At 55.0% G+C, this 26,949-nt stretch overlaps 1 protein-coding gene across 4 annotated transcripts in view; it reads right to left on the bottom strand.

Moving 5' to 3' along the window:
* Nucleotides 1–26,949, bottom strand: part of LOC127035393 (cAMP-dependent protein kinase catalytic subunit alpha) — a 47,316-nt gene that overhangs the window by 16,804 nt on the left and 3,563 nt on the right. Inside the window, exon 1 of one of the 4 annotated variants that reach the window (XM_050925218.1) lies at nt 9,215–11,132. The exons of 2 other annotated variants lie outside the window; for them this stretch is intronic. In XM_050925218.1, the coding sequence (XP_050781175.1) occupies nt 9,215–9,416 (202 nt within the window). In that variant the 5' untranslated portion in view covers nt 9,417–11,132. Of the gene's footprint in view, nt 1–1,457; nt 2,060–9,214; nt 11,133–26,949 lie in introns of those variants that run through there. One more of the 4 variants, XM_050925221.1, reaches the window with a different exon arrangement.

The following is a 26,949-nucleotide window of genomic DNA, read 5'->3' as shown; positions in this document are numbered from 1 at the left end:
CACCATGTGAAAGAACTGTCTCTAGTGCAGCCCCTGGCCTTATTCCGATTCCAGCTACGTCCCGCCCATCTCATGCCCCCAGCTGCTCCAGATCCCCATCTCCTGCAGTGTGAACTCCATCTTCCCTGGGTGGAGCTGAGAATCCACCTCCTCCCCCTCCCCCGGCCCATCCCTCCAGTGCCGGTGGCTGAAGGGTTAAACCCAGCTCTTCCCTGCCACTGGGGAGCCCCTGTCTCTCTCTGGGGAGCACCAAGTGAGTTTCCAAAACAAACTTTTATTTCCTTTAATGAGCCCAGTGGGGAAAGAGGCCCAAGGGGGCATGTGTTGGGGCTGGAGCGTAAGCAATCCAGGGCCAGCTCCTGACGCAAAGGATCTAATGAAGAACTAATACAACCCGGTCTAGTGCCCGTGGCTCATGTTACACCCAGCACCCTGCTAACGATTGCAGAGGCCAGTGCACGACCGTCCTGCCTCTGGCACGGGCTGGGGAAGAGAGCCTTCACTGCAGTGACCGGGGTGGACAGGCCAGGTGGCTGTGGGAGCCAGGGATACGGAGCCCTGAACCCTGACATCCTCCTGCTCGATGGCCGACGGGTGCACTGAGCTGCCAGGTTTTCACCTCCCATGGGGATTGGTTACAGTGATGTCAAGCCTATGATTTTATGGTGTTGACAGGTCCCCACCAGGCCCCGCCCCATTGAGCTAGGCACTGTACAAACAAGCCACGCTCCCTTCCCCAGAGAGACCACAGGCTGCTAGTAGAAACTGGCATAGATAGGCAGCGCGGCCTAGCGGCTAGGGCTCTAACCTTGGGCAAGTCACTGCCTCACTCCAGGCCTTGGTTTCCCCTCCCCTTGCAGGTCTATTTAGACTCTGCTCTTCAGGGTAAGGAGTGTCTCTGACTAGGAGTATGTACAGCGCCCTGCACAATGGGGTCTTGAACTCAGTCAAGGCCTAAGAGCTACCGTAATGTAACCAGATGCAGGTAGAGGTGAGGGTTCGGGTCTCAGAGGGTAAAACTCACAGATGGGTTAAGCAGATCTCAAAGGAGCCGACCAGTGACCAGAACTGGCTTGTGCCTTGCTGAGCCACAACCCAGGAGGGCAGGGAAAATCTGGGTGACAGCAGAATTCACCTCCTGCCTCTAAGAGACATGGGTTGAATTGCGGCTCAGGTCACAGAACCAGTGTAAAACCCAGCACAAGCCACTGGTCTGTCCTGGGGAGAGGCCCTGGGCCTAGACTAGCAAGGAGACAGTGGGTTGGGAGGAAGGGGGCACAGCAGAGCTGAATGGATGGGGGGTCAGGATCACCATGTGCCCGCCGGGAGCCATCAGCTCCCCTTTGCAGGAAGGAAGGAAGGGCCGGACGCTGGCACTTTAACATTCAGGGATACTAAGAGAGGGGAGATAACCACACGCCCTGCCTGGGATCCCCTCCCAAAAGACCCCCCCTTACCATCCATGCTGTGGTTAGGAGGTCACGGCAGGCGGAGAGGGAGATCTGGCCTGGTGCCTTGGGAGGGGACTTTGACCTAGGCAGCAGGAGGAAACACGACCTCTGCTTCGACCCTGGCTTCTCCAGCGAGCCGAGGAGAGACTCGAGCCAGCACAGGGCCCAGTGTAGCTCCAGGTCATGTCTGTGGCACCACCTCTCCCTCGGCTGCATCGGAGGGGCCGGGTTTATGCCAGGCTGAAGGGCCCCATTTCGCTGCCCAGATCCTTCAGTGACAGCTGCCTTCAAGCTCCCTTGGCGCAGGGGTCTGTGCCGGACTCCTTGGTTCCTGTTTGCCACTAGACGTGGATCTGCCAGCGCCGCCAATCCCACCTGCCTGGAGATGGAGGCAGCAACGAGGCGAAGGCAAATCTCCAAAGTGTCCCTTCACCACCCCGGTAAGTGGGGCAGCTGGTTCTGGAAAGCAGCGCCTGCCACCAGCCCTTCCATGAGTTCTGAGCTCTCGACGTGAGGACGTGCACCCAGGGACAGGGTTGGAGAGGACAGGGACAGAGCCAATCATGTGGTGCAGTGCAAATAAAGCGAGACAACATTCACACAGCGATGCTCCAGGGGTCTATTTATACACAAAAACTGCAGCTCCTCCCCTCCCTCCCGGCTGCTCTAACTGGGTTCTTAACTCATCACCCACAACCCCTTGGGGCATCTGGACACTGCCCTGATCCACTACTGGAGGAGGAAGACAGGATCCCCCAACTCCTCTCCCCACCCACTTCAGCCGCCTCATTGTAACTCCTTATCTTCCCCATGACCTATGGAAGCCCTTCTCTAGCCTCCCATCCTGAGGATCTCAAAGCACGTTAGAACACCCACGGCAAGCGACCAATTCCAGTTTACAGGTGGGAAAACAGGCAGAGAGAAGGAAAGGAATCTTGCTGAAGGTCCATGGCAGGACAGTGGCAAAAGGGGAACAGAACCCAGGAATCCTGGTTCGCCGCACCTCCTTTGCTAAGCAATACTCCACCTCTCCCTGCCTTGTGCAGGGAATAGAACCCAGGAGTCCTGTCTCCAAGCCACCTGCCCCTTTCCTGCTCTAACTCACTAGATCATGCCCCTCCATAGGGCACCCCACAAAGCAGAGATGCTAAACAGGGATCTTCCATTCAGCCTACTGGACACAGACACACCCTGAGGGGTTCTCTTTGGCTTGCCACTGCCAAGCCGGCAATACCTGCTGTCACCCCTGTCTCCCCTAAGTTCTGGCCTGGAGTGGCATGGAAGGCACCTGATGTAACCCTGCTACTGTCCACACACAAACACCTCTGACCTCAGTTGGGAGGTGCTAGCCGGCCTAGCTGGGGTTAGGCTCCACTTTTACTCAGGCTGGAACCCACCCACTTTGCAGAGCTAAACCCTTGTGTGCCGACAGTCCCCCAATGCCTTCCCACAATTCCCCTGCAGGGCAGACAAGTTCTCCTGCGATTGCCAGGGAAAGAATCTGAGCGTCTCAGCACAAAGAGCCCTGCGATTTCTCCCCAGAACAAGCACAGAGCCAGTGAGGACACAGTTACTCAAACGGGTGGCTGCTCAGACCCAGACTAGGCTACCAGGGGGCTGATCAGCCTGGCTAACTCTGGAGCAAAGACCCACCCCTAGGCTCCCAGGAGCTGGCTTAGCCCTGAGAAACTTGCCATTGACCAGCGCAAGACCAAAGCTAGCCAGGTCCAGGGGGATTCCAAGGGGCTGTGACAGCCACTTTTCAGCCAACACCAAGGATCGAACCGGGGACCTGAGGAGCTAAAGGCCAGAGTTTTTATAGCTTTCCATTACAGCCAGGCTCTGTAGCTGGGGTGGGAACAGACTCACAGTGTCTATGGGTCAGGGACACACAACGCACACTAGGTTACACTCCCCCCTCCTCCCCCAAGGGAGCATGGGCCAGGGTGGTTAAAAGCTTCAGCGGATGCCAAGAAAGCCAAATGCCTCCTGCTGCCTGGCCATCCCCAGGCACGTAACTGTACCCTCATGCCAAGAGAGAAAGTCAAAGACATGACTTGAAATCCCTTCCTGCCTCCTCTCCTTCATACGCTGGCTCATCCCTAAGCACATTCATTATATACACATGGGACTCATGGCAGCCAGCTCAGAGACAGGAAATGGCAGCTGGTCAACAGCGCACAGCAATGCTGCATGAGGACTGCTCACCCAGCACCAAAATGCAGCTGCTTCTGGGGTGGGGACAGCAGCTGGTTAACAGGCACATTGCGATGCAGAAGAGTGAAGGATCCAAGACACTGGGAGGTGGACTTCAGAGGAGGTGGCGTATCCTTAACCACGCTGGGATTTGGTCAGGGTTATTGTGGGACCTGCTCCAATGTCCAGTTTGGTAATGGGGCATCTTGATGTTGCTTTGGATAAGCCAGGAGCGCTCAGGAGGCCTGACGGACTGTGTGAGTTCAGCCAAGTAGGGTGACCAGATGTCTCGATTTTATAGAGACAATCCTTATTTTTGGGTCTTATTACTCCCCACCCCCATCCCAATTTTCCACATTTGCTATCTGGTCACCCTACAGACACGTCATTTTCCAGTTCTGTAAACTGGGGCTGAGGACTGAGCTGAGGGGCAGAGTTCATTCACAAAAGTGCTTACAAGTTCCTTGGCTAGAGGCTGGCGACATCACAAAGGATAAGCTGGCCACCTGGACTAGTCAACCCAAGGGCTGGCAATCTCAGCGCTGGGCATCCCGCCCCCTCCCCCACTCCTGCATTTCTGACAAGAAGCCCAACTTTCTCAACACTGGGATGTTGCCAGGATCTTTCCCTCCTTGGCAAATGCCACTGGGATCCCCCATCTAGAGAGCGCCAGGCTACTGCCAGATCCTCTACAGAGCTCCTGGAGTTTCCGATCCCAATTGCAGCACGCTGCCCCACCCCCACCCACCATCAGAACAGATGAAGGACAGAACTTTGCCCCAGGCCTGGAAAGCTCACGGAGCCCCGATCGATTTCCCAGAATCCCAGTGGCCAGATTTAATGCCACACTCTATAAACACAGCTCCATGTGTGTGAGGGGAGGGGCCAAAGCTAAAAGCAGGCGAGAGCCCTGCCCCCTTTGAGCAATCTCTAGCCCAGCTGTACATCACACTGGGAAATGTGTCAGGCTGGCTCAGTTTCCAAGGAGGGGAAGCTGCTTTCTGCTGCTTTGAGACAAGGGAAGCAGCGGCAACCGCTCTGGCAGGGCAAGGGGGACTGGAATAGCATAAGGGGAAATTTGTCCACCACCAGCCAGAGATCTGTCGGTCAGAAGGACCTTTGCCTGCAAGGGAAAGGCTGGAAGCTCCCTCCCCGTGGATGCTTAATACCAGAACAATCCTATACTACTGCTCAGCACAGACACCCCTGCTCCGACCACTGGACTGTGCTCTCCCTGAGCTGGAACAGATTCCTTCAGCCCTACGCTAACCATTAGACAACACAGCTCCCAGAGCCAGGGACAGAGCGCAGGAGCCCTGCCTCCCAGCCTCTCACCACTACGACCAATACAGGAGCAGGTGGGTGAAATTCTCTAGCTTTAGAATCCGGGCCAGCACTCCCCTTGCAGAGTTGGGAACGGAACCCAGGAGTCCTGGCTCTCAGGCTATGGCTCGAGGGAATACTCTTAATGTCCCTAGCCAGCTGTTCCGAGGACCCAATGTCACCTACATTGTGGGCCCACCACACCCTACTTTTGTGGCACCTCTGTACCCCGCAGCCCAGCCACCAGCTCATGTGCAAACCCTCAGCTACTTGCCGATGTGCTGGCTGGCGCACAGGGGACAGAACCAGGGACTCGACAGATAAAAGCAGGGGCTGCTTCAGTTTGAGCCCAAGAGTCCAGGCTCCCTGGCGAGGCCGGTAAGATTCAGATCCTCAGCACATCAGACACAGAAGGGGAACCCCTCACACATGCTCAGCAGTCAGTTACACAGGCCCTGCAGAAGAGAGGGCAGCCAGGCAGGCAGATACAAGGGCGTTCCCCCTCTCCCCCTGCCCCAAGACTGGCTCCGCTGATCCTGGCTAGCGCCCCCTCCCAGTAACACACCCCAAAGCAGTCATCATTTATATTCACACAGCATCGGGCCTCCCAACCCATCACAAAGCTAGCGACAGACAAGCTGTATGCAGGGATGCTCAGCTGCAGCCACCTCTGGGGTGAAACATGCCAGCTGGTGAACCCCGCAATGGCAAGAGCAGGGGTTAAGGAGGCAGAATGGAGTCAGGGGAGCTGGGGTTGGGGCCGACCCTGGGCTTAGCCTGGGAATAGTCGGGGTCACAGCACCGTTGGCATTGCATCAGCACCCAGCACCGGAGTCCACATTGAGAGGGGAGAGCACCATCCTGCAGCACAGCGCCCCCTAGCACCAAGTTGGGGCATTGGGCTCAGCACTGACGGAGGGGAGAGAGCAGCCCTCTGACTGCGAAAAGAAAGCGCTACCCACCGAGCCCCCATCCTGCAGCACATCACCCCCTAGTGCAGCATTGCTTGCAAGGCGCAGTGCCCCCTCCGGAACTCAGCACCCCTGAGCTGCACACTGGAGTATTAGCGTCAGCTCCCACCTCTGCAGCACACCACGCTTCCTAGGAGAGCTCCCAGGCATGATGGTTGGGAAACGGACCCCACTTCCTCCTCAACACCCCCCACCCACCCCAGAGCATCCAGCTTCCCGGTGACTTGAATATTCACCACCAAGGCAACAGAGCAGCGTGCTCGGCCACCTGTGAGCGAGGAAAGAGGCAGTCGCAGGCAGCCAGGGGTTAATGCCAAGAAGCAGAGTCTCAGTTACCCAAGGTCAGAGAGAAGCCAGCTCTGTTTCAGATGGTTAAATCTCCCCCCTCAGCTAGTGTCCTGCGAGCTTCCCCCCCACCACAGCACCACCTATCTACAGCGGGTAAACAGAGCACAGACCAGGAGCGTCAGCTCATGGGGGGAGCGAGGGGGCTGCACATCTTTGCTTCCCAGATCCTAGGTGGGAATCAGGCTCCAGGTCGGCAGAGCAATTTATTCTAACTCCACGGCACTTTGAGATGCCAACTGGTTTCACGCAAGGGCTGCTGACCCGATTCCTAGTGGGAATTGCCCCGATTTCTAGTGCCAGTCTAGTAGCAGCCTCAGATGAGGAGGAAGCAGGGTTTGGCACCAGGGGCCCCTCGCTCCAGCCACCAGGAGGGTCCCTCCAGGGCAGACAGTGCATGGGTGGCAGACGTGCTGGGGCTCTCAGCTGGGAGCACCAGGGCTGCTGATCAAGTGTAAAATTAACCAAGGGCAACAATACCGAAGCCTGGATGTCTGAGACAAAGAGGCAGGTGGGAACCAGCAGAGGGAGATTTAGTTGCTACTGGGCAGTGATCTAAGAGGAGTCTCCTCACCTCCAGCCAGTCAACAGTTACTCCAGATCGCAGCTGGATGGGCCGCTGTGGTGTAACTAACACACAGAGGGTCCGGCCCCTTTAAGAGGCAGCAGCTATTAAAGAAGGCAGCACCCCCATAGGGCTCCTCCTACTCCCTTCTGACAGTTTCCAGACCCAGCATGGGTTTGCTAATTGCTGATGCTCCACCCAGGAGCTTCTGCAGTGGTGCCCTCAACATGAAGCAGTGCAACCCCGCCCCCCCCATGCCCTGCCTGGTATCAGTGCCTTGATCTGCTGGGTCAGAGAAGTGGGCAGAAGCAGTGCCAATCAGTGGATCAGACCCTGGCCTGGGAATCAGGAGACCTGGGTTCTAGTCCTGGCTCTGCCACTAACTTCCCATGAGACCCTGGAGATGTCACTTTGTGCCTCAGTTTCCCCATTCGTACACTGGGGATCATAGCCCTGTCTCACAGGCAGGTTGTAAGGATAAATGCATGGACAGTGAGGTGCTCAGATGCTGCAGTGATGGGCCCTCAGAAGTACCTTAGATAAGGAGAATAAACCCAGGAGTTCTGGCTCCCAACCCCCCCGCTCTAACCACTAGACCCCACTCCCCTCCCGGAGCCAGGGAGAGAACCTAGGAGTCCTGACTCTGGGTTCTACCAACCTCTGGCGCGTGGTCCTCACTCACTAGGCTATCAAGAAGTCAAAGCTCCCCGCCCACGCCATGCCTGCTGGATCTGGAGACAGCGCTTGGAAGGCCGAGACAGCAGAGGGTTAAAGGTGCCGGAGAAGCTGCTGGCACCAGGTGCTTTACAATCTGCTATTTTAATCCTGGCTGCACTGCCAAGGCACTATTGTTACAGCCTTGTTTGAACATCCAGCGTGGGGCCTGGGATTGGCGGGTGGGTCAGAGATAGCTCATCCCCGCATCCTCCCTCCCTTCCCTGCCGAGCTAGCCCAGAGCCACCAGGAGAGGGAGCAGAGCCGCTCAGGGTCACGTGGGGACTTCCAGATCCCCCAGGGGAATCCCACACACCCAAAACTACAGCCAGAGCCACAGAGTTGGGACCCACGCGAGTACAAGCTGATGAGCACCCAGGTAACACTTGACAGGCTGAAAATGGGGGAGAGGAGAGGGAGTTTTCATCTCTGATGAGTCCCGGCTGGGGAGGGAAGGAAGAAGTGAAAGTGGATGAGAAGGAAAGAGTGAGCCAGGACGTCAGAAAAGAAGTGTAAGTGACACATGAGAGGGCACAAATCTGTCCCAGCAGCACAGGGAAGTAGCCATGACTATCCCACGGAGGGGAGACAGTGGGTCCTTGTGCCACTCAGGGCAAAGGCATCCGAGCGCCCAGCCTCCCGCTCACACCAAAGATCTGCAGTGATCAAGGATCAAGCGTTTGGCCAGCAGCTTCCCAGGCGCGGTGGGAGGTGCCACATGCCAGGGACTGGCCTTTGGAATGGAGGGAGAGTGGGACTAGAGAGGGGAAGAGAGACAGAGAGGGAATAATGTTGAAGAGAAGAATCCATAGACCGCACTCCCTTCCCAGAGCTGGGGACAGAACCCAGGAGTCCTGACACCCAGCCCTTGCTCTAACCATTAAACCAGTAAGAAGACTGGGAGCCAGGACTCCTGGGTTCCATAGCCAGCTCCACCCCCAATCTTGCGAGACTTTAGACACAGACACCCCGCTCTGTGCGCGTCACTTTCCCCCCATCACAAAACAAAGAATTTCTCCCTTCAGAGGGGTTGTGTGTGTTGGGGCGGGGCGGGGGGGAATTAGCTACCATCTGCAGAACAGCAAGAGCCAATGGAGTAGCCTACGCCACACAAACTGGTTGGGATGCCCGGCGCAGACACTCAGCGAGGAGAGAAGTCACATGCGGTGTGGCGGGTTCAGCCCTCCTGACGTAAGAGCTGCCATCTCCAGACCTCACATCCCACCCCGGCGGCACCACCACCAGCTCCTCAGCATGGCAGGAGGCTCACGCGGCTGGCACAACACGGCCGATGGATCAGGAGTGGCGGGAAGACGAGTCCCTTTACGTCAAGCTGCTGCCAGCGGTGACTGGAAACCGAGAGCTCCTAAGGCCTCATCCGCTGGGTGAGCTCCCCCCTCACCTCGACCCTGCCCCGCAGGGAACCTTTCCACGGGGGAGCTGGGCAGACCAGACTCAAGCCGTGGTCTCCCCACCAAAGCCACCACAAACTTCAATGGCACCTGCATCACAGGAGACCCCTCCCGCCGCATCCCCACTAGGACTCAGACGCTGCATCTCTTTTCCCCAGCACCAAAACATGGCAGCCCGACCTCCTGGGATCTGGGGCTGCACATGGTCCTACCCCCAGGGCTCCCATCCCAACTCACTCTGCTCATTCCAGGCAGCAGTGTGCTCCGACACATGGGCCATCCCGCTGCCAGCCGGGGCCCCCACCTCGCTGCGTGGCCCCCAGTAGAAGAGCCGCCCAGCCAGACTCTCCAGCTTCTGAAGCGGTGACATCTTAGCGCCTTTGTTCCTGCTGGGGTTGGGGCAGGTCATTTCTGCTCCATGGCTCATGTTTCCCTTCATTTATTTATCTCCCTCTCTCCTCGGCCCTCACAACCAGCGTCGACGCGAAGCTCGGCCTCGATCCAGGAACCCTCCGGCCGTGGCCATTTCCCAGCGGCGGAGACAGCAGGATCAGGGACTAGAGGAATGGCCCCAAGCCTCAGCAAAACTCCTCCACTCCCGACAGAGACCGGGGGCTTGAGCTGATAGCTCCTGACTTCTGACCAGGAGAAAGAATTTCCATCCAACAGCTCCCGTGCCCCGCAGCAGCTCCAGAGCGTGGCTGTCAACTCAGAGACCGGCACGCGACTCTTCAGGGCTGGCCAGTCACATCCATGCACACTCCTCCCTGCCTCTCGCTCGAGGTGGGGAAGACCAAGGGACTTGGAAACGGTTTCTTCTCTCCCCCTCTGTCCGGAGAGTTGGCTTCCCTGGTGGAGGGAATGAAGCCAGAGTAGGGGAGTCTGGTCACTTATGCAGCCAGCCAAGTCAGTTTCACTTCCTGGAGGGTGAGGGGAGCACAGATTCTGCTTCAGAACTTATGGGACGGGTTTGCCAGAACAATGGCCAGTGGCAAGGGGCAACACCCACACAGCAGGGCTTGAAACAGTGCCCTGGGTCCCCGCTCCTCTCAAATCCTTGGGCCGAAAGCAGAGGAAGAGGCTCCCTCTTGCTTCACTGCTGATCCTGCATGAACTGGTGGGCAGACCCCTGGAAAAAAAACCATCCTACAAGTACAGTGCCCCCCAAGCCAAGCCACTGGGGCTGCAAAGGAAATTGCGGGGGGATGGGCTTGTGGCTCACCAGAGGCCTGAGTCAGAGGGGTGCAGGTCCTTAAATCCACTGCAGAGACGAACAGCAGGGGGCTGTGGCGCATCAAAGGTGACTCTCCAAGCAGCGTTCAAGAGACCCACACTCAGAAACCCTCGGCGGCACCCTGCAGCAGCACCCCAGGGAGCAGATCCTGAAGCACCACAGGGTCTGACTCTTGTGTCGTGCAGTCCCAGGCAGTACCGACCGCCAGCAGGGGAGGGACCCAGGACTAGTCACCTGGAGGTTTCTTTACTTTGCCTTTCCCAAACAAGCGCTGCTGCACTCCTTGACCTTGGGAGCGGGAAGCCACTTTCAGCGGAAGCCAAAGAGCCGGATAGAGCTCTGCAGGAGAAGCAAGAGGGTGGGATGGGGAAGGAGGAGGTCCTTCCTTGCGAGTCTCAATTTCCAAACAGCTGGGGTTTGCAGAGACTGGGACTCTGCAGGCAGGGGGGAATCCAGAAAGGAAGCTGCTCACTGTGGGTGCAACGGACAAGGGAGCTACTGTGTCAGCCCCCCATTGGCGCGGAGGAGGTAATGGACCAGCCGGCCGAACAAGTGCACCCAGAGGAAGAGCTGGATCCAGAACTGGAAGTCGAAATCCAAGTTTTCCTCAATCCCATGAAGGTCGCTGGATCTGAGCTCCATGCCGCCGCCCCCGGTGACGCAGACCTCGGCTCCTGGTTGCCGGGACCCTGATTCAGGCTCCCCTATCTACGCCACCCGAGGTTCCCCCATGGCTGCACGGCTTCCAACCAGACCGCCGGGACCCTTTCAGGGCGGGGGGGGGGGGGGAGAGCGGGACCTCTGGAGGAGAAATGTCTGGCTGGTAGCAGGGTCGGAAGCAGTCAGCTTCGCTCCTGTCCCTTCCCAGGCTCAGGGCTCAGCCTGCCCTGGTGAGGAGCGCGCTAGGTATTGTTTCAGCAAGCGCCCCATGGGAGCAGCCTCAAAGGGGGAGGGAGAGCCAGGGCTGGGCATGCTGCCAGGTTCATACGAAGCCCTTAAAGGCATCGGCTCCCTGCTCCACATCTGCTCTCAGCTGCCCCATCAGCCGCCGCAGCTAGCCACTGGGCGACCGGTGCTCCTCAGGGATCTCGGCACACAGGCCCATGTGGCAGGACGGTGGGGGAATCCTAACTCCGCCCTGGATCCCATGGAACCTGGCCCGGCAGCTCAGAGCATCCTAGTCAACTCCCTCATCTCAGAAGTGGCGTGGGGTGGAGGTGATCTACAGTATCTCTAGGGCAGCAGTTCAAACCCAATCCAATGTGAAATTAATTTGGCAGGTCTCTGTCCAATTCCCAGGGGGAGAGACCTCCCCATCACAGAATCATCCTAGACAGGCAAGACTCCTGGGTTCATTCTCACCATTAGACCATGCTGCCTCCCCAGGCAAGGACTGGAACCCAGGAGTCCTGGCTCTCAGCCCCCGTTCTAAACACGCACACACACCCCAGCCCCCACTCACTGCATATGAGGCAAGGCCATGTTAGCTGCTCCTATCCCTTTCGGAGAGAGAGGCTGGTGAGGGGCAGATTATCTTCTGGGCTCCCATTCAAGCCCCTTTCAGGCCTTACAATCATAGGACTGGGGGTGGGGTGGGGAGGGGTCTCCCTACACAGTTTCCAAATGGGAGGGAGATGGTTTTGTGATGGGGAGGCCCCTCCTTCTGGGAACTGGACTGACACCTGTCAAACACCTTTCACGCTGCAGTGGGTTTGAGCAGGGTTACTAGGAGTCAGGACTTCCGGGTTGGAGGGCTGAGAGTCTGATTTTACCAGCTCATCTGGTCTTTGTCAATACAGCCAGTCGGGGGCAGCTGAGGCCAGTGCTGCTCCTGCACGCAACAGGATCGGCTTCTTTGAGCTGCGCCTGGGTGAACGGAAGCCTTGACATTGACCAGCCAACAAGATCAGATCAGCTGAACAGCTGGGTGAGAAGGTCTCGTCAGCTGCTGCATGCTCAGCACCCCAGGGGTGGGTCTTGAGATAGACCCTCCCATCTGGGACCTGTGCTGGAGCCCCCCCCCCCCCACTATAAGGCCTAAAAGGGGGTTGAGTGGAAGCCACGCTCCATGGAAGGACTGGAGCAGGCCATCAGTGCCCTTCCTCCAGAGCTGGAGCCTAACCCCCTTTCCATGGAATCCAGGGTGATCAAGCTGTTCAGGTCCGAACAATTCCATTGTCAGCCCTGTCTGAAGGCACCAGCAGAGGGAATTAACTGGCTGATCGGGGTGGGGGTAACAGATATGTAGCTGAGTCCGCACTCCCGAGGGGCTGCCCCCCTGCCATGTGCCAATCTGACAGGCTGGTGAGAGCGGCACCCAAAGGGTTAACCTTCTGCAGGTGCAGCTTTGGCAGGACCGGGGGAATTTTCTGCCATCTCAGGTGGCGGGTCCCACAGGCTCAGCACGAAAGGTTTAAACTATTCCAGTGTGCTCATTAAAAATCATCATCTCCCTGCAGCCAGCAACGAGCAGCAGCAGGAGGGACAAATGGACACAGCACACGGCATTTTGCCCTCCTCGGCAATCGGAGCACCATGGCCCGGCCTCGGATGGTGACCTCAGGGTAGTCAGCCTCATAGTGCAGCCCCAGTGAGAGCCCCACTTGGTACACCCAGTTTAACCAGGGTCTTGTCTGCTGTGGCAGCCTGAAGCTCATTAGTCCTTCATTTCAGCAGCAGAATCCCTGCTCCACCCCAGAAGTGGGCGCATCAGAAAAGTGTTGAATGTTCATTGCCTGAACAGCCCTTGCACCCAAGGAGGCACCACTGGGAGTACTGGCCATTTAACCCAGACAGGTTCATTTTGGCCTAGCAGGCAAAGCCATCCTGCTTCAGAAGCCACCGCAGGGACTCATGATCTTTGAACAACTGAAGCCCACCCAAGCAGTTGCAGGTGTTGAACATAGACATCTTGCCCCCTTAACCCTGCTTCTGCTCCACCAGCAGCCAGCTGGGTCTGCGAACACACAGGGAGAAGGGAAGATGTAACACACAAAGGGGGGTGGGAGGTAAGAGACAGCAGGAAATATAGATGTAGGCTCTGCACAGAACCCTCCACTCCCTAAGTTACCGCAAGCTTTCTGTCCCAATTTACCACGGTCTGGGGCTGATTCTCCAGCACAGGCAATTTTCAAAACAAATGTGGATGCTTTTTTAAGAGATCTGCTCCAAGGCAAACGGACAAGTCCTATGGCCTGTGCCACGCTGGAGGTCAGACTAGCACAGCAGTTTTCAACCTTTTTTAGGGGTCTGCAAATAAACAATTTCAAATGGAGGTGCAGACCCCCTGGAAATCTTAGACACTGTTTACAGACCCCCCAGGAGTCTGCCGACTACAGGTTGAAACCCACCAGAGATGAACACAGTGGTCTCTGCTGGCTTTGGACTCTCTCACAAGCGGCCTTGTGGGAAAGGCAGGGGACTGGGATTCGGGAGATTTGGGGGCCGTTCCCAGTTTGGACACTAACTTCATGCAAACTTAGGTGAATCATTTCCACTCCGCTCCCTGCCTGTAAAATGGGGCTATGAATCCCTCCAGTGTCTGTCTGCTCTCTTTAGGGCAGAGACTCTTTCCAGGTGTTGGAGGACCTGGGATCGGGTCATCACGTGCTACTGTAATACAAATATACAAACCCATCCAATTCTCAAACAGGTAAAGATTAAGCAGAAGGAATGCAGGAAACCAGCTGGGATGTTATAATAATAATAATTGGATATACACCAATCTCCTAGAACTGGAAGGGACCTTGAAAGGTCATTGAGTCCAGCCCCCTGCCTTCACTAGCAGGACCAAGTACTGATTTTTGCCCCAGATCCCTAAGTGGCTGCCTCAAGGATTGAACTCACAACCCTGGGTTTAGCAGACCACTGCTCAAACCACTGGGCTCTCCCTGCCTCTCCCCCATCACATCACATCACATCACAAACGGGCCGATGCAGGAGAGAATTGCACTCATTTTCAGCCCCAAAACTATGCATATTTACAAAGAGTTCCTCAAAAACCAAATGCAGAGAGCAATTTTGCAGGATTTCAAAAGCAAATTCAGCAAACAAAAACAAAGTTTGCTTGAGGATTTAGAGAGTTGTCACTGGTTTAAGGAAACATTACAACAAAAACGAGGTTTCCTTCTTGTGGTACCAGAACCTGGGTTTATTAAACTTAAAGCTTGTTTTTAATATAAATCCCTCCACACTTATTGCCTTTGCAGGTATTTCAGCATGGACAAATTGGGGGGAAAAAACCCAGCAAAGCTGGTCAATTTCACTCCCATTGGAGTCAGTTTAACTTCTGGTACTTAAGTAACTCCACATTGCTGCACTGAACTGTGGTCAGTAGAGGGAGATACCTCAACAACTGCTGGTGCCGATTTCTTGTTTTCAGCCGCTAAACTGCATCAGCCCACTAAAGACTTCCTTAATCTGAATTTGAAATAATGGCTGCAGCACTGGTCAACCCAAATCAAAGAGGATATTGCAGAATTAGAAGGTTCAGAGAAGGGCAACGAGAATGATCTAGGGCCTGGATAAATTCTCCTATGAGGAGAGATTGAAAGGATTGTTTACCTTTAGAAAGGAGACCAATAAGAGGGGCCATAATAAATATCTATAAAATAATAACTGATATGAAGAAGGGAGACCAGGAGCTTCTGTTCTTCCTGTCTCATCCCACAAGAGCCCAGGGACACTCAAATAGAATTAAAAGGCAGGGAATTCAAAACCAATATGAGGAAACACTTTTCAATCAGCCTGTGGAACTCACCACCACATGAAGTTGAGACCAAAACCAGCCTGGACATTCACATGGATAAAGATTATCCAGGGCTATAATTTAAATTACAACAATAATTCTGGAATGGCTATTAAACCTTATGCTTCAGGGTTTAAGCTGAACTACTAGACATCAGGATGAGACCTATGGTGGTGGAAAGTTCCCCCCCACTGCTACTGTTGGTTCTTTACCCTTCCTCTGCAGCCTCTAGTGCTGATGCTACATGGACCTCAGGGCTGACCCAGTCTGGCAATTGCTACATTCAGGTTATTTTTCCACGTTGGCTGTCGCTGCCCCAAGATATTAGGGGATCATGAAGGAGGAGCTGCTTGATGGGATGGCACAATGGGAACAGAGGGCCCCATGGAGATCTCCTCAACCCCACACTATCAAAAGTCTGAGGTAACACTGAGCTCTTAATTAGTACTTTTCATCTGCAGATCTCAAAGTGCTTCATAAAGGAGGCTCAGTCTCACAAGCTCCATTTTACAGATGGGGAAACTGAGGCATGAGGGGGAAGGGACCTGCTAAAGGTCATAGCTGGGAATAGAATCCAACTCCCCGTGCTCTATGCACAAGGCAGCACTGCCTGCCAAAGCAGCTTGCACTGTCACAATGCTGCACTGTTTGGTTTGCAGGGGAAGCTTTAAAAACCAAACTGTTCGCTTTGGAATATCTTAATTTCCAGGGACTTTGGGGTATGTAACAGCCTTGTTTTTACAACCCCTAAATCCAAGGTTTAAATAAGGTGTTGGCACCCCACGGCACGCGAGCCGATTTTGAGCGGCATGATGCTGCCTGCCGCGATCCCGGCCCCCAGCTCCACTCAGTGCCCCCGCCCACTGCTCTCCCCTATGGGGGCAGGAGGCAGAAGCTTGGCCCTGCAGCAGCCAAGCTTCCCCCCTCCCCTACTTCTTCCCCAGTGTGCCGCTTTCCTGCGCCTCCTCCTCTCCTTCCCTGCCCCGAACCAGCTGATGGCCCTTGCGAGGGGAAGGGGAAAGAGTGGCAGCATTGCTGCACCTTAGAGGAGGCAGACAAGAGGTAGGGACGGGGCCTTGGGGAAGGGGCTGGAACACGGCATATCCCTTCCAGCCCCCTGTCATGAGCCACTCAAGGCAGAGGCCTGGGAGCACCCCAGCCCTTTGCCCTGACCCCTGAACCACCCCCCCCACACACCCAGCCTTCTGCCTTGCACCCCCAGACACTGCCATCCCTCTGCCCTGACCCCTGAACCCCCCTCCCCAGGTCTGGGGTCCTGGCTCCTGGCCCCTTGCCAGCCGACGTCCCGGCCGCAGGCCCCGCTTAGCCCGCTGTCAGCCTAGGTGAACAGAACCCCAGGCTGGCAGCGAGCTGAGCAGGCCGGCGGTATAAGATCAGCATTTTAATTTAATTTTAAATGAAGCTTCTTAAACATTTTGAAAACCTTGTTTACTTTACATACAACAGTAGTTTAGTTATATATTATAGACTTATAGAAAGAGACCTTCTAAAAACGTTAAAATGTATTACTGGCACGCGAAACCTTAAATTAGAGTGAATGAATGAAGACTCGGCACAGCACTTCTGAAAGGTTGCTGACCCCTGATCTAAATCAACTCCAGCCCTGTCTACATAAGGAAATGCCCCCTCCTTCATCCCTCCCAAAAAATTCTAACCAGTTTTAAACCAGCTGGAGCGAGAGCATTCACCAGGCTCCGACAGCTTCAACCATCAGTTAAGATGGGCCTGGGAAGCCTGGGCTGTGCCATGACTCCAGCCACTTTTCAGAACCAGTGAGAAGTTTTGGGGGGAAATTTTCACTAGTCTTCAAATAAATCTCTCTAAAATCTTACCTTGCAGCGAGACAATTCATAGGTGCACCGAGTTTAAGGCCATCATTCTAGACTGACCTCCTGCAGAACCCAGACCAGGGCGTTCCACCCAGTCACACCCGCATCCAGCCCAACAAAGTGTAGTGGAATAAGAGCAGATCCTTTAGAAAGAAACATCTAGCCTGGATTTAAAGACTCCAAGCGATGGAGGATTCACTGCATCCCTTGGTAAGCTGTTTCCACGGTCAATTCCACTCCTTGTTAAAAATTTGCTTTTTATTATTCCCAATTTGAATTTCTCAAGCATCAACTTCCAACTGATGAACTGTCTTGCCTTCATCTATAAGATGGAAGAGCCCCTGCTTTCAGAAACCTTCTCCTAGGGTATTTATAGATAGTGCTCAAGCCATCTTCTCTTGTTAGACTGAACAGATTGAGCCTCTTACCTCTGTCACTCAGACCTGGTAGATCTTTTCTGAGCCCACTCTACTCCCCACCCCTCATCTGATTTAAAGCACAGACACCAGAATGGGACACAGCTCGATGGTGAAAGGCTAGAAATGGATTGTGCAACTGGCCAGGTGAATTTCCCTGTCCCATGCTCAGTCAGATGCAAGAGAACATTAACCAAACAGCATCAACTGTGAACACCAGTAACATTTTTAGACACTAGGACACATGTATATGAGTTTTATGTTGACAGCATCCTTTGAATTTCCTCAGCCTGTTTGTCGCAAGAGATGGAGGAGCCAGAATCCTCTTACACTGGGGCTGGAAAAATGATCTTAAGGTATAGCATAACATGCTTGTGAAAAGGGCAGCACATCTAGCATGTGGCCCTCATAGAGGATGACAGCTTACTAGTGCTGCCAGCTACTAGAAATCACCCCGTCAGGTGACACGGTAGAGGACCTCACTTGAACACTGACAATCCTGGGTTCAAACCCTGTCAGGACAGGGTTTGCTGTAACATCACCCCTGCTGAGAACTAAACGACCGTTCCAGATACCAGCATTCTTGCACAGGGGACAGATTTTCCCACATGTTTGGCTGGGGTAACTCCCCAAGTGTCAGAGCAACGAGGGCACCCTCAGCAGAATTATACATGTGCCACAAAAGAATGTGAACCCACAGTTTTGATAGTTACTGAGACCAGACCACGAAGCAAACCCCTCAGGGCAGCAACATAACTAAGAGCTCCACTCATCTCCTCTAGACAATTCAGTCCCTTGTCCCTTTTCCCCTTCTGTCCCCCACCCATATCAGTCAGCTCCTTGGTCCTGCTCCTGACTCCACATATCTCATACAGTTGCCCCTGAGGAGGAAGCAGCTGGGGGTGGTTGAGTCCCAGTGACAAAGGGACCTGGATTGTGACTCAAGAGACCAAAGTTAAATTCCCAGCTCTGCCTACAACTCCTTGTGAGACCTTCCCCTGCCCTGCTTGGTGCTTCAGTGTCCAGATCTCTGAAATACGGATAATACTCTTTTGCCTCACTGTGAGGATTGAGTCTGTTAATGACCATGAGGGGCTCAGATCCTACGTCAATGGGAGCCATGCAAACTCCTAGATCAGGCCACACGCACCTTCCCACCCACCCCAATACAGATCACCGGCACATAACAATCCCATTAGAAGGGACTGCCCTCAAGATCACAGTTCAAATCACGGGAGGAAAGAAGAGACCATTCCTGCCCCACTCCAGCCAGGTACCCGACACATTCCAAGCTGCAAAATTCATTTGAAGACTCACCACCCTCCATCAAGAAATTCAGAGTCAAGGCCCCACCCCTTTCTGGAAGGCTCCTCCCACAGCCCTATGCCAGGACATCACAGGGATGAAAGCATGTTCCCATGGCAACCACCAGTTCCAATTTTTTTAATTCATACCCCTTAATTTTCCTTCTTTTAATTATTTGGTGGATTTAGTGCTGGGATTGGGGCCTGATTCCCAGCACCGCAGAATGAGGCTTCTGAGTCCCCCCCAAAACAGGGGGAGGAGGAGGACATCCCATCGCCCCCGCACACAGATGGAGGCTTGATCCTGAGGGCCCATTCAATCCTTGGTCTCTCTGCCAGCCAGGGGCCCAGTCAGTGCCAGCGGGGTGCTGACACTGGACATCCAGACCCCTCAGACCGAGCCGAGACCCAAACCCTTTCCAGGGGCCGGTGAACGAGGCACCACAGGGACCTCAGGCCAGCCCTGCCCTGCCACCACAGGGTACGAGTGACCCATATCCTATGGGGCAGAACAGGGCCCGGGGCAGGGGAATAACCAGCACCCCCAGAGGGGAGAGACCCTGTGTCCTCATATGTGTCCCATTCCCCGTCCCGCCACGACCTTCACCCCCACCCTGGCTCACCCCCGGCCTCCATCTTGCTGCCTCAGCCTGTGGCCTCCTCTGCGCTCGGCCTACGGCTCCTCGGCAGGGCCAATCCACCCGGGCCCAGCGCCTGCCACTGCAGGGGGCGAGGGAGGCACTCGCTCTCAGCCAGGGTCCCCAGCACTCTGCCAAGCGTGGGGCAGATTGACCCCACCAGGGAGCCGTAGCTGGGGGACGAGGGTGGGGGCCACCCAGGATCTGAGCCCTCTGGGACTCCATAGACAGGCGTGGGCAGGCCAGGGGAGCCAATGGGGGGTGGGGGTAAGGGCTTGGCCCCATGGGGGCTGGAGGGCCCAGGGCAGGGGATGTGCCCCTGCCCAGGGCTGGGAGGGCGACAGATTTAAAGCAGAGGAAAATCAGAGCGAAACGAGGGGGCAAGGAGACACCCCTTGGAAGCCACACAAACCTCACGGGCTGCAGTTCAGAGCAGGGGAAGCGTGTGACATAAAAAAATCCTTTCCCCTCCCCTCCAGACAGTGTGTTTGTGTTTGTCCTAACCGACCGTCGGGCCATTGCTGTCAGAGAGACGGCAGCAGCAATCTCACGTGATGCGGGTTTGCCAGAGTGTGATCGCTGCTCTGTGCCTCAGGAAGATCGGTGCCAGGCTGGCATTCTTCCCCTGCATTTCAAACAAACTCCCTCCAAGAACCGAGTGTTTCACCCAAGCCGGGCGATTTCTCTCTCTAGCATCCACCTACCCCTCATGTTTTATTTAACCAGATCTTTTGTGTCACAGAGGGAGGCTGGTGCAATGGTTAAAGCGCTAGCCTGGGACTTGGGAGATCCTGGCTTAATTCCCTGCTCTGCCCCAGACTAAACTTGGGCAAGTCACTTAGTCTGTGCCTCAGTTTCCCCATGCTACAGAGGGGGATGATAGTACTTCCTTGCCTCACCAGGAGGGCTTGGAGGAAAAATATATTACCAGTTGTGAGGCACTCAGATACTATAATAACTGGAGCCAGATAAGGACCTTAGACAGAAAGATAATGCACTTCCTTATGGTCTATACATTTTTTATCCCCTCATTTCTTGTTCGACAGCATTAAAGAAAAAGCAGCTCAGCAGCTCTTAGTCATTTTAAAATCATTAATTTTATCTCCCTATCCATCAACGAGACTTAATGCACCTCTGCTACTTACCTAGTTTACTCCTGAGGTCTGCAAAAGCCCTGTTTTCCCTTAACCCTTTTTGTGATTTTCTGCTCCAGCTGCCTCTCTGGAGATCTCCTCAACCTTCTCTCGTCACTCAAGAGTCAGAGTTGAACACGCGTGATTCCATTCTGCCTCCCTGAAATACCCACCACAATTCAACTGGGATTTCTTCATCTTCACTTCCTGCCCTAAATTCCTAGGCCCACTCCTTCCCATCCCCTGTTATACTGTAACTGCTACAGGGGACGCAGGCCAGCAGCTCACAGTGAGGAAGCAAGAGGGTGCAGGGGGAAGGTGCAGTGCAGGCAAAGGGAAGGGGTTGCCGGTTTGATCCCTCCTGGGACTCACTCAGGCCTGTCCCAAGAGGTCAGAGGCCCTAGTGCCTCAGTTTGCCCAAGGCCAGCAACCGCCTCAAGGCTCACACAGACTCTGATTCATCCCAGCAAAGCCAGAGTAGGGTGGGCAGCCGTCTACATACTAATCCCACACCACACCCAGGGGGCAGATTGTCCAATTGCCACCCCAGGCAGATCGACTCCCAGATCAGCCGCACCCTCAGGCAGCCAAAAGGAAGGAGACTAGCACCCACTGCCCTTGCACTGTTGCTCAATGCAAGCATCTTTGATCTATGCCCAATATGTCCCCGTTTGCCCAGCTGAAGCAACGGCTCCAAGATGAGAAGAGCTTAGACACATGCTCAGGGCTGGTCTTCACTGCACGGTTAACTCAGGTGCAGCCCTTAACTCGAGTCATTTCCAGTCCACCCCCAAGTCAGCTGGCCCAAGAGAGGCTATGGGCTACAGCCTGAGTTAGCCCAACTCATTAGCTGCTGAGACAACTGCTGTGTAGCATAGACACAGGCCAACCTCCCTCAAGCGCCACTAGTCCTCCAACGGCTTCCCACGATTCCTACCTCCCCTCCAGGTGGCCAGAGAGGACGGACAAGCTCTCCCCCAAGTCACTGGGAAAATCCATCCAGAGGATCCATTTACTGCAGCTCTAAGAGGTGCTCCCAGGAATCCGAGCGATGCACACGAGCAGGGATGCAGAAGCTCATGTGTTCGACTGCAGTGGGGCCTCTCACACTCGAGCTCGGCCAAATGAACGCTGTCGCAGACAGTCCCTCGACGGGTCTGAGCCAGACCACCCTCCCCATCCCACCAGCACACAGCAGACCAGCTCCCCTCGAGGGCCCCAAGGCCTCCCCACATGTCTCCCACATGTTGTGCCCAGAACACACTTCACTAGGAAAGAAGCTTCCCTCACACCCCATGCTCAATCCTTAACGAAAGGCTTGGATGATCCTAAAAGTTAGAGTCACTTGGTGCCAGATCTGCCCCCACATCTGAGCTCCTAAGGCCTCCAGCTGACGTTTACAGTGTTGCTTATGGCCTATAAAGCCCTCCATGGCCTGGAACCAGCCTTCCTGTGTGGTCTTCCCCCACTCCATACTGCCCCAGCTGCCGGCTGTAGTGTACCCAAGCTATCAGGAAGTTCTCTACATCAGCAAGACTGTGGCACGTGCTCCCCACGCCCGCTCCAGTGACCATCTGGAAAAGTGAGACACCCTCCCCCTTCCCCCCCAGATTAGAGGGTCTGAGGAGTAGGGTGGCCACCTCTGAGGTACAAGAAATGGGACACCCGCTATGACCCTGAGCCCATAAAACTGGCCAGCTGGCCCTGCATACTGGGCCAATTTCCCAGGAAAGCTACTTCAAAAAAGGAACAATCTTGGGGAAACCTGGACCAGTGGCAATCCCAGCAGGGAGAGGGCTGAGAGTTTGCTTCCTAGATGAAAAGGCAGAAGAGAGCCTCGGGTGACAGCTGCCAGCTCAGTTCTGGCTGGACCAACCATGTAACACTGCCGGGTTTGAAGCTGTAGTGTTGATGGTGTAGCACGGCCTAGAACAGAGGTGGACAAACTACGACCGGTGGGATCCTCCTGCCTGGACTCTGAGCTCCTGGTCTGGGTGACTAGCCCCTGGTCTCTCTCCCACTGTTCTCACTCTCCCACAGCCTCAGCTTACTGTGCCGACGCTGCAATGCTCTGGGCAGCAGCACAGCTGCAGAGCCGCGGCCTGACCCGGTGCTCTGTGCTGCATGATGGCGCGGCTGGCTCCAGCCGGACGGTGTGGCTGCCTGTCCTGGTGCTCTGGGCGGCGCAGCTGTAGCACCGCTCGCCACCATGCTCCAGGTAGCACGGTAAGGGGGCAGAGAGCAGTGGGGGTTGGATAGAGGGCAAGGGAGTTTGTGGTGGTGGTGGGTGGGGGCAGAGATCAGAGGGCAGGGAAAGGGGGGTTGAATGGGGGCAGGGGTTCCGGGGAGTCAGTCGGGGGGTGGGGTTGGATGGGGTAGTGGGAGCAGTCAGGGGTGGAAGATCTGGAGGCAGTCAGGGGCCAGGGAGGGGTGGATGGGGCAGGGGTCCTGGGGTGGGCTGCCAGGGGGTAAGAAGCAGGGGGGGTGGGATAGGGAGTGGGAGCCAGGCCACGTGTGTCTGTTTGGGGAGGCACAGCCCTCCATACAATTTCAGAAACCCGATGTGTCTATAGGCCAAAAGGTTTGCCCACCCCGGCCGAGAACCTTGGACAGGTGTCTTTTTAAAATCAAAATATGTAAGGGCGGTGCCAGCCCTGTCCCAGGCACATTTAATCATTAACTTGCAAGAGGAAATGCCCATGTCCCCGGGGAATATCTCGGTGGGAGCCAGCTGATGGCAGGGACATGCACACGCTGGGAGATTAGTTCCCTGGGCATCGCTCTATGGGTGATTAGGGGGGTGAAAGTTCCACTGTGCCAACCCCAGAGGTGGCTGCCTCAGACAAACCCAACACTGAGGCTCCAGCAGATTTCCCCATTTGCGAGTTTCTGATCCCAAAGCGCCCCCTACAGGCTAAGGCCTGCAACCAGCACAGTAAGGCACTCAGCAGGGTAAGCTGCTCCGGGCAGAAAGACATGGCCACATGGTAGATGCCTCCCAGGTTCACACTATGATGTGGCTGCTGAGAGCTTGTTTGCCATGGGAAGGACCCTGCCAGCCCTGTGGAGATGCCAAGGAGAAGAGCCTGGCATGATGCAGGGGGCTCCACAGGGGGGCACGGCAGCATCAGGGAAGGCAGTAGCCATTTCTCAGCTGTGGTGAGCAGTGCTGAATGCAAGGGGGGAAATTCAGGACTCCTGGGTTCTATCCCCAACTCTGGATCTAGTGGGACAGAGCAGGTGGGACAAGAGTCCCAACTCCTGAGTTCTCTTCCAAATCTAGGCAAGTCACTTCACCTTCGTCTCAGTTTCTCCATGTGTAAGCAGAGCTGATCCTGCCTGCCTCATCTTTGGGAAGACGCTGGGTCCTTTCCATCCAAAGTTCCCAACCTAAGCACTAAACCACATTGGTTAATATCTTCTTCCCTTAAAGCCATCATCATCCCCAGCCTGACCTCACACACCCAACAAAACAGGGCTCACTGGTCAGAAACCAGCCTGGGAACTGACCTGCAAGCCCAGTGCAAAGAGGCCCACAGGTGGCAGTGCCACAGCCCATCTGCCCCAGCACAGGGCACCCCATAATCACCTCCTCACCACTGCGCACCCACTCCACCAGGAGCTGGTTAGAGCCAGGCTTTTGCTGCAGACCTGGCTGCCAGGCGAAACTGAGCAGTGGTGGCAGGAAACAAACATTTTCAGCAGATGCTGCTCAGTTCTCTCGGGATGCTGGCTGCCCCTGGTGGGGGAGATGGACAAATCACCTCCCTCCCCCACCTGGTATCTCCATGGACACAGGAACCCCCTCATCCCAGCCTGACAGGGGCCAGACTCAGAGAAAGTCACTAGGGGGTTACTGCACCTGCCTCTGAGCCAGTTGGAAGATAGGCGACTGGCACATGCACAGTGGTGTACTGGGCAATCCAGCATGGCACTGCCCACAGCCGTGACTCTGCAAACCCTTATGCCACATGCGGAGCTTTACTCATGGGAGGACAGTTACGCCCCTGTGTCCTTGCAGGATCGGAGCCCAAGTTCCTCACAGAAAACGGATATAAAAGCAACATAAAAAGCTCAGATGGTGCTTTCACCAAATCAACGGCGCAGAGACGCAGCTAGCGTGAATCAGCATGGCTGTATTGACTTGAAAACTGCATTACACTAGCCGAGGATCGGGCCCCATTGACTCCAATGGACCGAGGGTGATTTGCACCAGTCGAGGAGCCGGACCTGTATCACCAATGCTTAACTTTGTTTTCTTAAGTACCACCAGGCCCTGGCCCCAGCCATCACCCGGGGTGCTGAGGGGAATATCCAGCTCATGCCCAGGTCACCATTCGCCGCACAGTAATCCCAGCATGCTCTGCCTTAGGGGGGAAACTCCAACCTGTCCAGGCCTCGTCCCAGCCCTTCTGCTTCTCAACTTCACCTTCTCTCTTTTGGCTGGCACAAGGAGGAAGCCAGGAACACCTGAGCTCACAGGGCAGGTTAGCAAGGCAGCCCAGGGATCGGCTCAACCATGAGAGAGGTTAATCAACCTTCATTACATGGAGAGTCTTTAAACCACAGGGACTGGGTCAGCCCCAAGGTCCATCTAGCCCAGGATCTTCTGCCAGCTGCCAGCAGGAGCTGCTTTGGAGAAGGTGCAAGACCCCTGTCGAGATGAGATCACCTGCCATAGGGGAGATGCCTCTCTGCCTCAGTCGGAGGGCGGCTCATGCTCTGAGGAGGGAAGGGAGGTCAATAGTCTTTCCAGCCACCTTGGTTAGTTTTCTTACTCCTCACTATTATCACTCTGTCCACCTAAATGTCTTATTGGGTTCGGAATCCTGGTCCCTCTCAAAGGGTATGTCTACACTACCCCCTGGATCGGTGGGTAGTGATCGATGTATCGGGGATCGATCCCCGAACATGTTCACCATCGACTCTGGAACTCCACCAAGGCAAGAGGCGGAAGTGGAGTCGACGGGGGAGCGGTGGCAGTCGATCCCACGCAGCGAGGACGCCAAGTAAGTCAATCTAAGATACGTCGACTTCAGCTATGCTATTCTCGTATCTCGTAAGTTGCGTATTTTAGATCGATCCCCCCCAGTGCAGACCGGGCCAGAAACACAACATTGTATGACAGTCAGGCGGCAGTGAGTTCCACAAGTTAATAGCACAACAGGACATCCCCTTTGCTCAGTTTTCAATGCGCTGCCATTCTGGCAAATGTTTGGGCCTCACTAGGCAAGCTGAGCAGAGGAAGGGTGGCCCAGTGGTTAGAGCACTTCCCTGGCTGACCTGGGTTTGATTCTCAGCTACCGCCAGACTCCCTAAGGGTGTCTCTACACTGCAATAAAAGACATGTGGCTCAGCCGCAGCTGGTCTAGGGCGGCTGGCTCAGGGGCTAAAAACTGCACTGTAGACGACATTTCTCAACGGCTCCACGTTAGTTCAAAACCATGTCATTTCACCATCCCAGGGAATTTATACTGAAAAGGTAACAAGAAAAATTAAAAGGTCAAAATAAAGGCCAAGCATTCCAGCTGACCTGCTACCAGGTCGGCTTTCGGATGACCAGCGCAAAAAGAGTTTGACTTCTCACCCTCATTTAGGGACGGCACTTTTTTTAATATCTCCAAAATCCTCCTAGGACGGCTCTAATAAAGCAGGGAGAACAGCACTGCCCCTTCCACACAGATGCTGTGAAGGTAACTGTACTCACATGTGAGGTGCACAGATACTACAGTAATTAGAACCATATCAACACCCTATGCAGAAGCACCCCATATACTTTCTCTATCCCATTCACAGAACGTCACCCGTCGGATTAGTCAAAGGCATTTTGATGGTGCTCCTTCAACCAGAGGCCAAGACACTGCTGAATCGAGGGGATGTCTCTCTCTCTCTCTCACACACATACACACACAAATTTTCTGCTCTGAACGGAAAGTTGATCACGGTAGCTCCACAATGCACAGAATCACTGCTAGGCTACTTTAGTCAAGGCAGGAAAAGCCAGCAGAGCTCCTAATGCCAGTTAAAGGCATGGGAGGATGGGTCTCAATCAAGCTCCCCTGATCTGTCCTTCCACCACGCCATCAGGGGTTATTTTGTAGCTAAGATGGAGAAACAGGCGTCAGGACCCTGAGGTTTCTCTCCAGTTCTGAGAGGGAGGTCTGGTGGTCAGAGCAGGAAGGGCTGGGAGCCAGGACGCCTGGTTTCTTTCCCCAGCTCTGAGAAGGAGGTGAGGTCTAAAGGGGAGAGGCTGGAGTCAGGACCTCTGGATTGTTTCCGTGCCTCAATTCCCCATCAGGAAAAAGTGACTGACACTTTCTTTTTCTCAACCTTTTGCTAGTCTTGGTCTATTCAGGCTGCAAGCTCCTGGCACAGGGACGGCCTCTCACTGCACCTGTGCAGTACCTGGGACTGATCTTAGGATGGTGCTATCACACTTCAAACATACCGCTGGGCACAGAGTGGGGTCTAGTGGGTTAGAGCAGGGGGTGAGGCAGAGGGTCAGAACTCCTGGGTTCTGTTCCCAAACACAGGAGGGCAGTGGGGTCCAAGGTTAGAGAATGGCACAACTAGGAAACAACTGGAACTGGCCTCTGCTACCAACTTGCTCTTTGACCTCAGGCAAATCACTGCACCTGGAAGCCTCAATC

This window comes from Gopherus flavomarginatus, chromosome 16 (assembly GCF_025201925.1).
Source record: "Gopherus flavomarginatus isolate rGopFla2 chromosome 16, rGopFla2.mat.asm, whole genome shotgun sequence".
Lineage (NCBI taxonomy): Eukaryota > Metazoa > Chordata > Testudines > Testudinidae > Gopherus > Gopherus flavomarginatus.
This window is presented reverse-complemented; position numbering and strand designations above follow the sequence as displayed.